General features: G+C 43.1%; 1 protein-coding gene across 2 annotated transcripts in view; it reads right to left on the bottom strand.

The window, feature by feature from the left end:
* The window catches only part of SH3KBP1 (SH3 domain containing kinase binding protein 1), a 424,339-nt gene that overhangs the window by 254,815 nt on the left and 153,415 nt on the right, over positions 1–16,109 (bottom strand). For both annotated transcript variants that reach the window (XM_040423674.1, XM_040423675.1), the window contains exon 3: positions 1,950–2,070. In XM_040423674.1, the coding sequence (XP_040279608.1) occupies positions 1,950–2,070 (121 nt within the window). The remainder of the gene's footprint in view (positions 1–1,949; positions 2,071–16,109) is intronic.

Genomic DNA, 16,109 nt, shown 5'->3' with positions numbered 1-16,109 from the left:
GGCCCGGGGCAGCTGCCCCTTTTGCCCCACGTTAAAGATAGCCCTGCCTGTAATCATTTACATATCTGCCTCAGGCATGCCAAATTTTACTGTGATCAGTTAAACAAGATGAAGATGAAATGATCTCCAAAAGGCATAAAGTTAAAGATGAAACACACACTTCAACATTTTAAGCAATATCAGTGTATTATTTTGGTTTTGCACTATTTTAGAGTGATAACTTTGACCTGTTAGGGTTAAGGCTTGTTCACAATCATCATTAGGAAAGGCCAGGTGATGCAAATTTCAAATAAATACCAAGACTCCTCTAACCTTGTCCCAAAAACAGCAGCCATGAGTTTTTCTAAGCAGCTGCCTAACACTCTGAAAATGGTTGAGGCTCACAAAGCAAAAGAAGGCTATAAGAAGATAGCAAAGTGTTTTCCTCAGTTCAAAAAGTAATTAAGATATGGAAGTTAACAGGAACAGTGGAGGTCAAGAGATGGTCTGAAAGACCAAGAAAAATTTCAGAGACAGCTGCTCTTAGGATTGCTAGAAAGACAAATCAGAATCCCCGCCAAAAGACCTTCTGGAAGATTTAGCAGAATCTAAAGTTGTGGTACATTGTTCTACTGTTCAGAGACACTTGCACAAATATGGCCTTCAGGATCCAGCCCAGCACTCTGGTCCACCTGCAAGCAATAGTGCATGGAAGCTAGGGTGCCTCCTTGTTAGCTTGGGATATTGCAATCCAATCAATTCACCACAAGTCCACAACGCTAATTCATTGGATTGACAGGTGTGTCTAACTGCAAATCAAAGTGGCAGCCTCTAGAAAGTCAATATGACAGCCCCCATGAAAATGTACATAGATGGAACACTGTACGTGTCACAATGTGGTCCCTCGGCATCCAGGAACGATGAGATCACAAAGGCACCCAGCTGTTTACCTCCCTAGCAGCAACCATGATGGCTTCATTCATCAGTTAAGTGTGCAACTGCACACATCAGCAGGTGGGGGCACATGTGTGTGTTGGCCAAAGGTGCACATCCATAGGAGTTGGCAGTGTGGTTTGAAAAGGGGCTGCTGTTCAGATTTGAATATCGCTGCAGCATATTTTTGCATGTGCAAAACATATGTACCTGTTTCTGACAGGACGGCCCTTTGGACTTGAAGAGTGCATCGGTTTACAACCCCTCCCCTCTGCCCCCTTCCCTGTCATTGGCAAAGAAAAATCCCTGGTTGTTGCTTTTTGGCCCCTGGTGTATGCTGGCTTCCGTTGTTGCAACTCAACCCATTCATTACAAGTTCACAATGTTCATTCATTGGATTGATAGGTCTGTCCAACTCCAAATCAAATTTGCAGCCCCATGAAAATAAGCACAGATGGAACACTGCATGTATCACAATGGGACCCCTCAGCATCCAAAGAGGATGACATCACAAAGGGCCCTGGCCTTATGCTTCCCCAGTGGCAGCCATGATGGCTTCATTTGTCGGTCAAGTGTGCAATGCGCACATCAGCTGGTGAAGACACGTGTGTATATATGAAAATGATATTTTATACGTTTCTGTAGGAGGATTTTGTCAAAACAGTACTTAGCAAAGGTTGTTTAGTCCACGGTGGTGGACTGTAGACTTGTGCACCTCAGCCACATCAAGCTGCTGCACTGTAGACAACAGAGGACTAGTCAGTGTCAGCACAGTAAGAGATTATTTACAACTTTTGATGTGCAGTTATCCTTCTATTATAGTATTCCATAAATAAACATATTTCATGCATGTCATATTCTTGGTTAACCCCTTTAACTGACTTTGGATACTTCAAAACTGTCATAACGTGAATCCGTTTACAGAGTATGAGCAGTCTCAGAATCCAGAATCTCACAAAACCAGATTTAGAAGACTTGAAATAACCATTTCCAAAACTAATGTTTTAGTGCAGCGTACAGAGTGGTATTTCAGTTACCTCTTCCGGAACCACGGACCACCGCTTCACTTGAGGGCATGGCACTGCCATTAGATATGGTCTGGTTTGGTCTGTCTGGTGGTTTACTGCTCACGTCTTTCTTAATGTCTTTCTTTAGTTCCTGCAGAACAAAAAAATAGTAATGTATAAATCAAATAAAGGTCGTTGTGCCCCCACCGCCTGTAGTGCCTGCTTATACAGGTGACAAATTAAAATGGTGCCCAAGCCAGTCCCGTCAAATCAAACACACTAACCACAGGCAATAACAACATTATATAACAACTACCATTTCATGTTTCCGCATGGTAAGCGTATGAACCTTTGCATAAGCAGGGACTAAAAATACACTGTGTCCATGTAGATATGAGCCTATAAAGAATAAGGAGGTGGTTATAACCTCCATAGTGTCATCATCTGTCATATGACTCCTATACATTCATTATGGAACTGCTGGATCAGCATTTAGGAGTAGTAGTTGGGTGAATGCACGACACTCTGCCTATCTAGGATTTGTAATTTAATATAACAGATGGCATTTAAAGAAACACAGTGCTCAATAAATCCTTTATTTCAACCGATAGAGAGAATTGAGTACTGATATTTTGGTCAATTCTAGACTTTTTTCAGCTGAATCGGATTGACAACCATTGCTGTAGGTAAGGCAGGCCTGGGGCAGCAGTGACAATACCCAGAGCAATTTTCTATTAACCTTTAATTGACATCACAAATAACGTCTGTGGACTGCTTAAACTAAAACATTTGTGATTTTTTGACTGTACTTCTATTTTATAGTATTTAGGAGTAGTATATCTTAGCCTTTAGAGATAGCAGAATGTACTTTTATAGGAAAATAGGAGTGAGTGAGGTTTGGTTGTAAGAGCCTTATGTCCTAAATATGATTCCCAAGAAAGTGAATGGTAGAATGTGATGACCCTGATGACCACGATGCCTGCAAAATGTTTCTGGCATATTCAGGGACCATATCTAATATGGAGCTGAAGACTCTGGACTGCATGAAGGTATGCTTGGTGCAAGACAAGACATACAACGTGCAGATGGGGCCAGTACCAGGTCCCCAGTGTTTCTAGTGCTATGCACGTTAAAATATGCATTTCCTTAAGATGTTTTATCAGTGGACGTCCCAGTCTTTATAACAAACTGTAACTCTAATGTAAAAAGCACAGGGTGCCGCCAGCATTACTTGTGCCCTATGTTACGTACAATGTATAGCGGCTGTCCTTGGTATCACAACCCTGCCCCATTCACTTCTATAGGGATGAGCTGCGCCTAGGCCATGTGACCTCAGCAAAACTGCGAGATGGCTGCGGTGCTACTGCAAGCTCCGGTGCCTTCTCAAACAGCTGATCGGCCAGGTGTCGGACCCCTATCCAGAGGACAAGTCATCAGTTAAAATATCTTGGAAAACCCCCCTTAAAACATATATGCTCTTTTTCATTTATTTTATCAAATGAAAAGGAATAAGCTTTAAATGCATATATTTTATGGGGGTGGGACACAGACAGTGCAATAATAGTTTGTGGGACCCTTCCTGTTCAACAGCTAATTTTACAAGAGAAAATGGCTCATCATGGAGCTCCTTACTATTGCTTTCTAGTCAATCCTTCATCTGATGGATCACAAACCATCAGTAATTTTGAGCCAAAGGAACCTTGGTGGCCTTTTTTTTTTTTTTATATATATTTTGGTATGGGCCCCCTTTGCCTATCGGATCCCTATGAAGATGCACAGGCTGCACCAATAATATAACGTGAAATCAAAGAGTATTTATTGGGCCAAGCTTCTACACAAAAAAAGGGAACGAGAAGTGGAAACAGTTACCTATATCCACATGACAAGATTTTCCAGGATTTACAAAAGCAGAAATCCCCTTCCACTTTATAACTCGTGATACCTCCTATCTTCTCTTTACACAGCTTTGGACTTTACCTGAATCATATTGTGTGGTTTATGTGTTTAGATTTTCTCAGAAATCAATAACTGAAAAAATAACAGAGCTTCCTTTTCCTGCTGCAGGTGTCAACATGAATATAATTCAGAAACAAGCAGCATTTTTACAATAGGTTATGAATAAACCTGGCTGAATTGTATACGTCAATATTTCTAATATCCAGCATGTCCACTACTGGTAATGTACTGTGTTGGTTCCCTAAGGAAGTCAATAGTACAATAAAATATAAGCAAACACTTATTTTGACCCATATTTACAGGTATAGTTGATTTTACTGTTTGGCAATGGGAAAAATACACAAATTAAAAAGCTGTGACCACTATCTGCATTTTGTGTCTCTAATGATATCCCCAATCAAGGCATAGCTTTGTGCAATAAATATATATCCTCCATACAGGTTCTTTAAGTAGGTGGAACAGCCGTTACGTTGTTGTGTGTTTCACACAATTCGCCTATAAAGAGCGCGGTTTATAGAGTATCTCTTATTATACACATTATTCTGTGGCATGTACAGTTTAATTCAAGTTATCCACCTGCATTTTTCATGCATGCAGTACCTCAAAGCGGTTTCTACAGTCCTGATCAAAAGTTTAAGACCACTTGAAAAATGGCAAAAAATTCTATTTAGCATGGCTGGATGTTAACAAGGTTCCAAGTAGAGCTTCAACATGCAACAAGAAGAAATGGGAGTGAGACAAAACATTTTTTGAGCATTCAATTTAATGAAAACAACGAATAAACTGAAACGGCTGTTTTTCAGCTGATCAAAAGTTTAGGACCACACCTCCAAAAAAAAACTAAACCCCCCCAAAACAGAAATCCAACTTCCAAACATGAACTCAGTAATGAGTGGCTCCGCCGTTATTGTTTATCACTTCGAAAATTTGTTTCAGCATGCTTGATGCAAGCGTTCCCATGAGGTGAGTGGGAACATTTCTCCAAGTGGTGAAGACGGCCGCACGAAGGCCATCTTCTGTCTGGAACTGTTGTCCATTTTTGTAAACTTCCCTTGCCATCCATCCCCAAAGGTTCTCAATTGGATTTAGATCAGGGGAACACGCAGGATGGGCCTAAAGAGTCATGTTATTCTCCTGGAAGAAGTCCCTTGTCCTGCGGGCATTGTGTACTGTAGCGTTGTCCTGTTGAAAAACCCAGTCGTTACCACACAGACGAGGGCCCTCAGTCATGAGGAATGCTCTCTGCAACATATGGACATAGCCAGCGGCCGTTTGACGCCCCTGCACTTCCTGAAGCTCCATTGTTCCACTGAAGGAAAAAGCACCCCAGACCATTATGGCGCCCCCTCCACTGTGGCGCGTAGAAAACATCTCAGGTGGAATCTGCTTGTCATGCCAGTAACGTTGGAAACCATCAGGACCATCAAGGTTAAATTTTTTTCTCATCAGAGAATAAAACTTTCTTCCACCTTTGAATGTCCCATGTTTGGTGCTCTCTTGCAAAGTCCAAACGAGCAGTTCTGTGGCGTTCAAGGAGACGAGGTCTTTGAAGACGTTTTTTGTTTTTGAAGCCCTTCAGTCTCAAGATGCCGTCTGATGGTTATGGGGCTGCAGTCAGCACCAGTAAGGGCCTTAATTTGGGTCGAGGATCGTCCAGTGTCTTGACGGACAGCCAATTGGATCCTCCGGCTCAGTGCTGATGAATTTTTTTTGGGTCTTCCACTTGACTTTTTTGTTCCATAACCCTCAGGATCATTTAAGAAATTCCAAATGACTGTCTTACTGCGTCCCACCTCAGCAGCGATGGCGCGCTGTGAGGGACCCTTCTTATGCAGTTCAACAACCCGACCACGTTCAAAAAGGAAGAGTTTTTTGCCTTTGCCATCACAACGTGTGACTACCTGACAGAAAATGACAATGAATCCACATCTTTGCACAGATTTGGCCTTTTAAAGGCATGTGGTCCTAAAATTTGGATCAGCTGAAAAACAGCCTGTTTCAGTTTAATCATTATTTTCAATTAATTGAATGCTCAAAAAATTTTTGTCTCACTCTCATTTCTTCTTGTTGCATGTTGAAGCTCTACTTGGAACCTTGTTAAGGCTACTTTCACACTAGCGTTCGGGTGTCCGCTTGTGAGCTCCGTTTGAAGGGGCTCACAAGCGGCCCCGAACTGATCCGTCCAGCCCTAATGCATTCTGAGTGGATGCGGATCCGCTCAGAATGCATCAGTCTGGCTCCGCTTGTCCTCCGCTCCGCTCAGCAGGCGGACACCTGACAATGTAAGTCAATGGGGACGGATCCGTTTGAAGTTGACACAGTATGGCTCAATTTTCAAACGGATCCGTCCCCCATTGACTTTCAATGTAAAGTCAAAACGGATCCGTTTGCATCATCATGAACAAAAAAAAAATATATATATATTTTTTTTGTTCATGGTAATGCAAACGGATCCGTTCTGAACGGATCTAAGCGTTTGCATTATAGGTGCGGATCCGTCTGTGCAGATACCAGACGGATCCGCACCTAACGCAAGTGTGAAAGTAGCCTAAGAACCAACAATGTAAAATATGATTTTTTTGCCATTTTTCAAGTGGTCTTAAACTTTTGATCAGGACTGTATATACGGTAATCTGTACTAGAATATTTGATAGCACTGCTGCTTTAGGGAAAAAAATAAAAATAAAAAATCAATAAAAGCATGGTAAAAAGATTTGAATTTAATGAGGACCTCTCCCCACTCCTGAAATGCCTGTTTTAATAGCTTCTTATAGTGACTTCCGGTTCCGGCATGTAAAGACGCTGGTGACTGATGCTCCGCTTCACCGCCGAAAATATCAGCTAGTCCTGCTTCTCTGAGTACAACCGGAGCGCCATCGCTGATACAGTGAGGCTTTAATGTCTGCATGGAGCGATACTTACTGAGAAGTGGGCCAAAAATCTACGACCCGGGCGACAACTAACACAGTAAGTGCGGACGGGACTTGTCCTAAGATGGCGCCATCTCCTCCCTCCTCGCCAAGACACGCGTCAGCTGAGGAGCAGGACGCCCCAGCTATTAATACACAGCTGGATTTGTTTGAAGAGTCGGGCAAAGTGGTGGATGTCAAGTTGCTAGCCATTGAAGTGGCGAAACAGTTAGCACCTGATATCATTGCCTCATTATCTACTACCCTGCATGCGGCACTTAACAAATTACAAGAGGAGCTGGAATTACAAGATCACAGGGTATCTGAGGTGGAGCAGCGGGTAGCTTCTATGGGGGAGGAGGCTGCTGATACTGCGCAGAAGATGCAGGATTTATCTCAACTGGCTGAGAAGCTAAACGACCGTGTTGAGGACCTTGAAAATAGGTCTAGACACAGCAATTTACGTTTGGTCGGAATACCGGAGTCTGTGCCAATAGCAGAACTGCGCCATGTGTTTGAAGTTACCCTACCACAGGCTCTGGGTCTCCAGGGAGGAAGAAGAAAGTTGGAGAGGGCTCATAGAGTGGGGCCCTGGAGAGATCAAAAGTCATCTGCTAATGGTAGAGCTGATCAGAGGCCAAGACAGGCAATCTGTAAGTACTTGGACTACTCCGATAAGAAGGACATTCTGCGGGCTTATCGTGCAAGGAGGGAGCCATTGATTCTTAACGGCATTAAGGTTTTGTTGTTTGCCGATTATTCAGCGGAAGTGGCGCGAAAACGGAGGGCCTTTGGGGCGATTTGCACTAACCTCTATAAGGCCGGGAACAGATTTCAACTAGCATACCCTGCTGTATTGAGGTTACAGTTACCTGATGGAAGCTCTAAGCATTTTACAGATCCTAAGGAGGCGGAGGAGTTTATAAGAATTCAAGCAGATAGAAGACAAGGGTTTGCGGATGCGGAGGAAAATTGTCGAGATGCCAGTGTACGAGATGGAGGCAATGGATGGCATCGGGTGTCTCAGATCTCTTCATCTCTTCCACAGAGGATGTCTAAGTTCTAGAAATCTTCGGGAACAAAATTCATGAGGCAGACGGGAGGACTGTGAATCCATCGTCAGGTTTAGTCACGGTCAAATGGACCCATTTTGCTAACCCTGTGTTTTCAATTTTTTCCCCCCTCTCTAATGTTCCAGGAATATGTGCAGGGACATTTTATGATTTCTGGGGACTTTTTGTTATAGCAGCTAGTGGGCGGTGATGTGCCGCGTCTAATGCCTGAAAAAAGGAAGTTCTTAAGCTAATTGTGCTGTTTAATAACTGGGTTTTTTAAAACTTTTTTTAGAGTTGTTTTCTTCTCTCAGTCATGATCCTAATGTGGCTGGGTTGCTTTTTTTTTTTTTCCTTTTCTGTTCAGGGGCACTGTATAAGCAATTAATGTGTAATGATACATGGAGTGCTGTCGGGCTGGGCGGCAGTGCTTTGATAGCTACTGTTCAATCTATGACGGAAAGGAGGGGAGGGGTTTTCTGTCGACAGGTGGGTCTTATGTTAGCGACAAATTTTTGAGAATAATCTCGTGGAATGTGAAAGGTCTAAAGTCTCCTAACAAGCGCATGCAGGTTCTGAGACAATTACGTAGGATGAAGGAGGATATTGCCTTGCTGCAGGAGACCCACCTGTCGACAGCGGACTTCCATAGGATGAAGAAGCTATGGGTGGGAGAGGTGTATGGTTCTTCGGCTGTGGATAGAAAAGCAGGAGTTTTGGTTTTAATAGGTCGTCATTTGTCACATATAGTTCATTCTGAAGAAACAGATGACGAGGGGAGGATATTACATCTCAATATCTCAGGCCCTTTTGGTGACTTTAGTTTATATAATATTTATGCTCCGAATCAGGGCCAAAAAGCCTTCTTTGATTCTCTGGGTACTAGAATCTTACAAGACACGCATAGTGCAAAAATAGTGGGAGGGGACTTCAATGCTGTAATGAATCAGAATGAGGATAGGAGGTCAGCTGGTGGTCATAGTCATCAATATTCTCTGGGGGACTTTGCTGAGTCGTTGTCTCTCAGGGATGTTTGGAAGTACTCCAATCCTCAAGGGAGGGAATTCACCCACTTTTCGCATGCGCATAAGAGCTGGTCCAGAATCGATTATTTGTTTCTGTCCTCAATGATTTTGCACAGAGTGGCGGACATTGCCATAGGCGATATGGTAATTTCAGATCATTCTCCTCTTCTTATAGATATTAGAGAAATGTATACTGGGGGTAGAGATTTCATTTGGAGGTTCCCAAATTATTTGGTAAAGGATGATGAATTCGTGAAACTAATGAAGGGATGGTGGATGGAATTTGTTGATGACAATAGGGAGCATGTGAACGATCCGGTATTGTTTTGGGAAACGGCTAAAGCTGTTTTGAGAGGTAGGTTAGTGGCTTATGTCTCCTCTATTAAGAAGGTTGCTAGGACGCAGTATGAAAAAGCAAGCACATGTTTAAGGGAGGCTTACAGCAACTTTCTCTTGGCCCAGACCGCCAAAGAACGCTGGGTTTCGGCTAAGAGAGACTTTGAAGCGTGGGCAGAGAAACTGGAAATTTCCAAAAAGTCTCAGTTAGATGCTAGTTTGCATAGATTTGGCAACAAATCTGGAAAGTTGTTGGCCTCATTGGCCAAGGGCAGGCGTCCATTGAATCATATTCAGGTAGTGAGGAAAAGTGATGGGACCAGGGAGCACAGACCGCAACAGATCAATAAATTGTTTGGACATTATATGGAGGCATTTTATCAGAATACTGGGGATAGGGTGGAAGAGGGGAAGGCTTTCTTAGAGCGAATTTCCTTGCCAACTTTGACAGTAGAGCAGCTGGACACTCTAAACGCCCTATTGACGGCAGCGGAGGTGCAGGCAACTATTAAATCCTTTCCTTCTGGAAAAGCCCCGGGCCCAGATGGGTATACGTCGGACTTTTACAAGGTGATGGATACTCAGGTGGTTCCGTATTTGATGTCGCTTTATTCCTCTTGGGTTGAGGGTGGGGTGCTGCCTGAACGAATGAATACGGCTCACATAACATTAATTCATAAGGCCGGGAAAGATCCGGAAAATCTAGCGCCTTATAGGCCAATATCCCTAATAAACCATGATCTTAAAATCCTATCGAAGTTGCTTGCTAATAGGTTGGCAGGTGTTCTCCCCACTTTGATTTCTCCTGCACAAGTTGGTTTCATTAAGGGTAGGGCGGCCGTCACCAATCTAAGGAAGGTTCTGCTTGCTCTTTCAGTGGCAGGGAAGGTGGAATATTGGGGGCAAGATCCGGCCATTCTCACTTTAGATGCAGAAAAAGCTTTTGACAGTATCAACTGGAAATGGCTGGGTCTTGCCCTAGATTCGGTAGGTATTAATGGGATGTTTCGTACGCTATTAGATGTTTTGTATTTAGGTCCGAGGGCAAGGGTGTGTTCCGGGGGTTGTTTGTCTGATTCTTTCTTATTACAGAGAGGAACTAGACAAGGCTGCCCGTTATCTCCTCTTTTGTTTGACCTGGCGATAGAGCCATTGTCAAGATGGCTGAACTCAGAGGATTTGTTTGAGGGTCTGAGGATAGGTAGGAAGCAGATGCGTTCGGCTTTATTTGCTGATGACATTCTGCTTTTTATGTCTAACCCGGTTAGAGATATTGGGAGGATTACTGAAGCTTTGGAAGAATTTGGTTCCCTTTCTGGTTTAAAAATCAATAGATCAAAGAGTGAGTTCCTATTCTTGAAGGGGGGGGGGGGGGCAGCGGGTAATGGGGAGTGATTTGAGGGGTATACCAATTGCACGTTCTCATATAACTTACTTGGGTATTAGGGTGGGGACTACTCCCGAGTCCATATATAGACTTAATTATGACCCATTGATAAATAAAATAGTTAAGGAACTACGTAGATGGCATGATCTTTCGTTGTCGTTGCTGGGGCGTAATCATCTAATTAAGAGTATGTCAGTCTCTAAATTGATATATCCCATGCAGACTATCCCCATTCTGTTAAAACATAAGGATGTTTCAAAAATTGTAAAAGCATTCAAGTACTTTTTGTGGCATGGTAAGAGGCCTAGGATACAAATGCGTTCCTTAATAAAGGGGATTGACCAGGGAGGGATCGCTTTTCCCGATATCAGAAGCTATAATTTGGCTTGCATGGCAAGACATGTTTGTGACTGGATAAATGGATCTGATTTCTACTCAGCTTTGTCGCTAGAAAGGGAATTCTGTGCTCCTTGGTCTCCAGTGGCGCTGCTACATTCAAGGTTGCAGGTGATTCCGGTGTGGATCAAGCAATCTTTGTTGTTTAAAGATACAATAGCTGCGTGGAGGATTCTTCGGAAAAAGTACTGGTTGTCTTACAGGATCTCTAAGCATCTTCCTTTATGGGATAATCCAGAATTTGTACAGGGTAATGTGAACAAATTGTTTGAAGAATGGAGGCGGAAGGGGATTTTATATGTAAAACATTTACTACATGACACTGAACCTAGGTGGTTAACGAGTGAAGAATTGATTGCTAAGTTCTCTCTGTCATCCTTTTAAATTATTCAATGGTCTCAGGTAAAGGAGGCTGTGTTAAATCAACTGGGGTTGGTGCAGAAAGAGATTCGTAGAAATGTTCTGGATAGGATCTTGGATTTAGGTGGTGGGAAGGTCTCAATTTCCACAATTTACACTGATATGAGAAAGGAAGATGGGACTGGGGATAGGAGTATTAGATTCGGAAAATGGCCGAACAGTTGGATGATGGGGATATTGAACAAAAGATGGTGAAAGGTTGGGAAGTGGTTAGGAGGCATGTTATTAATGAGTCGTGGAGGGATACGCAGTTTCGACTTATGTATCGCGCTATTTATGGCTTTAATATCCCCCCTCATCCAGCGAAACCAGATAGGATAACTAGTTGCCCGAAGTGTGGAGTGGGTTTCTCTGATTTATTTCATGGGATCTGGACGTGCCCACAGAGTAAGAGATTGTGGGAGGAAGTGGGGAATTTAGTTAAGAGAATCTGGGGAAGAGAGCTTCCATTGTCCCCTCAACTATATTTATTTCATTATGAGGAAGGAGAGGTAGGTCGAGAGGGGTTACCTCGTTTGATTCATACGATATGTATGGTAGTTAAGCGTAGTATTGTACAAAAATGGCTGCAGGCTGATGCTCCGGGATTACAATTTATTATAGAACAACTAAAGAATGTATTTTTTTTGGAGAGATTAAATTCTCTCGCTGTTAAAGAACGACAAGCTAAGGGGTTGTTTCAGAAATGGAAACCGTTTATTGTTCATTGTATGTCTGATGAGGAGATACAATTAATTGTGAGACCGTTCACACTGACGGAATGGTACCTTGTGGGTAAACTGAAGGGGACCTTGGGTCGTCTGTTGCTCCGATCTGCTAATCTGTCTTAGTTCTATGGGAGAATGTCTTAATAATGTCATCATATTTTGATTGCTTGTACTGAATATATTGTACTCTTGACTATATAATGCCCCTAAATATTTATGTTATTGAATTGTTTACTGCACTTTTAGTGCGGTTTTGTATTCAGAGATGTACACTCTGGATATATTGTTTGTCTTGTTGATAAAATAATAAAGAATTGATAAAAAAAATAAAAATAAAAAAATAGCTTCTTATATTCCCCATGTAATAACAATTCTGGATCACCTATTCTTATGGCTCTATGCTGTGCCATTCATTTATTATCTCTACTAGAAGTCATGAATGATTTGCTAGCAGTCTGCAGTAAGGGTACAGAGGGGAGGTAATCAGTTGGGAAGGTGTCCCTGCACAGTCTCACTCTATCCAATCAGTGCTGCCATTTTCAGACTCTGCAGGTACACCCCCCCAACTGGTTACCTCCCTTCCGTACCCTTACTGCAGACTGCTAGCAATTCATTCATAACTTCTAGTAGAAATAATAAAGGAATGGCACAACATGAATCCATAAGAATAGATGTTCCAGAACTGTTATTACATGGGGAATGCAGGAAGGTACAAAAACAGGAGTGGTGGAGATTTATAATAAGGGACATTTTTAAGGTCAATTTTGTCTGCGTTGCCATAATCTGTGCCAAATTTATCAAATGTTGCACAATATTTGATAATTTGGGTGCATCTTTAAAGGTTATGTACATTTTTGGTGGCATTTTTTTATTATTGCATTTTACTCATTTTGGACCACAAATAATTTTTTCAAATTGTTTTATTTAAAATGTTTAGCCACTTCTGAGGTGCAAGAGTTAAAAAATCAGTTTGTTTCAAGCTGTCACCTTTTTTTCCTTGAATCCCATCAGCTGATGGTTCATGTGTAGTTCGTTGAACTCATAAGCAGTCATTAGAGCTCAGTTCTTATCAAACTGATAAGAAAGTGGCTTAAAGGGGTTGTCTCACTTCAGCAAATAGCATTTATTTTGTAGAGGAAGTTAATACAAGGCACTTACTAATGTATTGTTATTATCTGTATTGAATTAATTTTTCCATCACATTATGCAGTACTCTTTCCATGGTTACGACCACCCTGCAATCCATCAAAGGTGGTCGTGCTTGCACACCATAGGAAAAAGCAGAACCCTATGTGTGGTCCCACGGTCAGAGGCATATCTATCACGAGGCAAACAAGGCATTTGCCTAGGGCGGCACTTGCCAATGGGGCGGCAAAATGCCTTGTTTGCCTAGTGATAGTTAAACTTTTTTTCCCTTTTGTCCGATGCTTGCCGATCCGAATCCGATCCTTCACTATGCGAGCGGCATCCCCGGCGCCGCATAGTGAAGGAGTGACCCTCCTCCCGAGTTCTCCTGACTTCCTCCCGACCTCAGGTGTTCCGGAATTTTCACCTACCAGGATTTTTTTGCTACCCACGTTACTTCCCGTAGTGACGTGGGAGGTGTGTCTCTCACCTTGGCTCCTGATTGGCTCTGCCGGGGGTTTGTCGGCGCAGGCGCAGAGGATTCCCCCGTAGCGTGAACGCGCCGAAGGTAGAAGAATATTTCGGCCCACTACGCATGCGCAAAGGCAGAATTTTCTGCTACCTTCGGCTCCTACTGCGCCTGCGCCGAGCCGTCTTTTTCGCGCATGCGCAGTGGGCCGGAATGTTCACAACACAAGCGGCAGCCACGGGAAAAGTCTCTACAGACCTCCCTCCTCACACAGTCACAGAACAGAGTTGGCCACTTCGCCTGACTCCTGGCCTGCCCTGTGAGGAATATCCAGGTCCAGTCCAGGCAGAGGAACAGGAGTGAGTGAGACGAGAGTTAAAAAGCAAATAGTGCACTGTGAGAGTGAGAGTGAGACTCATAAATAAAGGTGGTATGTCAGACTGTCTATGGTGGCCCTGGCCTCTCCTTGAGGCTGCCCCATACAGACTGTATGGGGCAGCCTCAAGGAGAGGCCAGGGCCACCATAGACAGTCTGACACACATACCACCTTTATTTATGGGGCCAGTCACAAGGAGACACTAAACTGTATGGGGGCTGCCACAAGCAAATAGTGCACTCTGCACTGTGTCATAAATAAAGGTGGTATGTCAGACTGTCTATGGTGGCCCTGGTCTCTCCTTGAGGCTGCCCCATACAGACTGTATGGGGCAGCCTCAAGGAGAGGCCAGGGCCACCATAGACAGTCTGACACACATACAACCTTTATTTATGACACAGTGCAGAGTGCACTAATTGCTTGTGGCAGCCCCCATACAGTTTAGTGTCTCCTTGTGGCTACCCCCGGCCCCCGCCCCCCATACAATATAACGTCTCCTTATGTCTGCCCCCATACAGTATGTATGTCTCCTTGTGGCTGCCCCCGCCCCCATACAGTATATCGTCTCCTTGAGGCTGCCCCCATACAGTATAATGTCTCGTTGAGGCTTCCCCATACAGTATAACGTCTCGTTGAGGCTGCCCCCATACAGTATAACGTCTCGTTGAGGCTTCCCCATACAGTATAACGTCTCGTTGAGGCTGCCCCCATACAGTATAACGTCTCATTGAGGCTGCCCCATACAGTATAACGTCTCCTTGAAGCTGCCCTATACAGTATAACGTCTCCTTGTGTTTTTTTCTTTTAAACAGGTATTTATCGCGATATATATCGTTATTGCGATAAATTTCTTAATATCGTTATGCAAAACAGGAAAGGGTGGAGCCTAAAGAGGAAGGGGTGGGGTTTACAGAGGAAGGGGTTTGGCCGTGACAGGAAGGGGTGGGTCAAATTTATATTAGGGGGTGCCCGAGTTTAGTCTCGCCTAGGGCAGCACAAAACCAAGATACACCACTGCCCACAGTCCTGACCACCGGAGAGGCCAGCTCTTTTTCCTATAGTGTTCAAGCACAACCACTACTGATGGATTGCAGGGTAGTCATAACCATGGAAACGAGCAGTGCATTATATGATGTAAAAATGAATCCAACCAGAAAACAGGGTGGATAAAAATCAATGATTTTTAAAAAAAACAAAACTAAAAAATCTGATTTTTTTTATTTAAATCTGATTTTTTGGATTTAAATCGGATTTTTTTTTATATAAAATGCTTTTTGAGGAAAATATATTACCATCCAAAGGTTATTCCATCATGAAATAAAGATTAGTTTTTTAATTATGTAGAATAAGGCTGTACGTGGACTCCCATATTGTTGAATGGATTAGGCAGTGGCCGAGGGACAGACAACAGAGGGTTGTAGTCAATGGAGTATATTCAGACCATGGTCTTGCTACCAGTGGGGTACCTCAGGGATCTGTTCTGGGACCCACATTGTTTAATATATATTGCAGAAGGCCTCGATGGTAAGGTGTGTCTTTTTGCTGATGACACAAATATTTGTAAAAGGGTTGATGTTCCTGGAGGGATAAACCAAATGGAGAAGGATTTAGGAAAACTAGAGGAATGGTCAAAAATCTGGCAACTAAAATTTTATGTTGATAAGTGCAAGAAAATGCACCTGGGGCGTAAAAACCCAATAGCAGAATATGAAACCAGTGATACAGTCCTAACCGCAGTATCTGAGGAAAGTGATTTAGGGGTCATTATTTCAGAAGACTTATAGGTGGGCAGACAATGTCATAGAGCTGCAGGAAATGCTAGCAGAATGCTTGGGTGTATAGGGAGAGGCATTACCAGTAGAAAGAGGGAGGTGCTCATGCCACTCTACAGAGCACTAGTGAGACCTCATTTGGAGTATTGTGCGCAGTACTGGAGACCATATCTCCAGAAGGATATTGATACTTTGGAGAGAGTTCAGAGAAGAGCTACTAAACTAGTACATGGATTGCAGGACAAAACTTACCAGGAAA

The sequence above is a fragment of the Bufo bufo genome, chromosome 3 (genome assembly GCF_905171765.1).
Source record: "Bufo bufo chromosome 3, aBufBuf1.1, whole genome shotgun sequence".
Lineage (NCBI taxonomy): Eukaryota > Metazoa > Chordata > Amphibia > Anura > Bufonidae > Bufo > Bufo bufo.
This window is presented reverse-complemented; position numbering and strand designations above follow the sequence as displayed.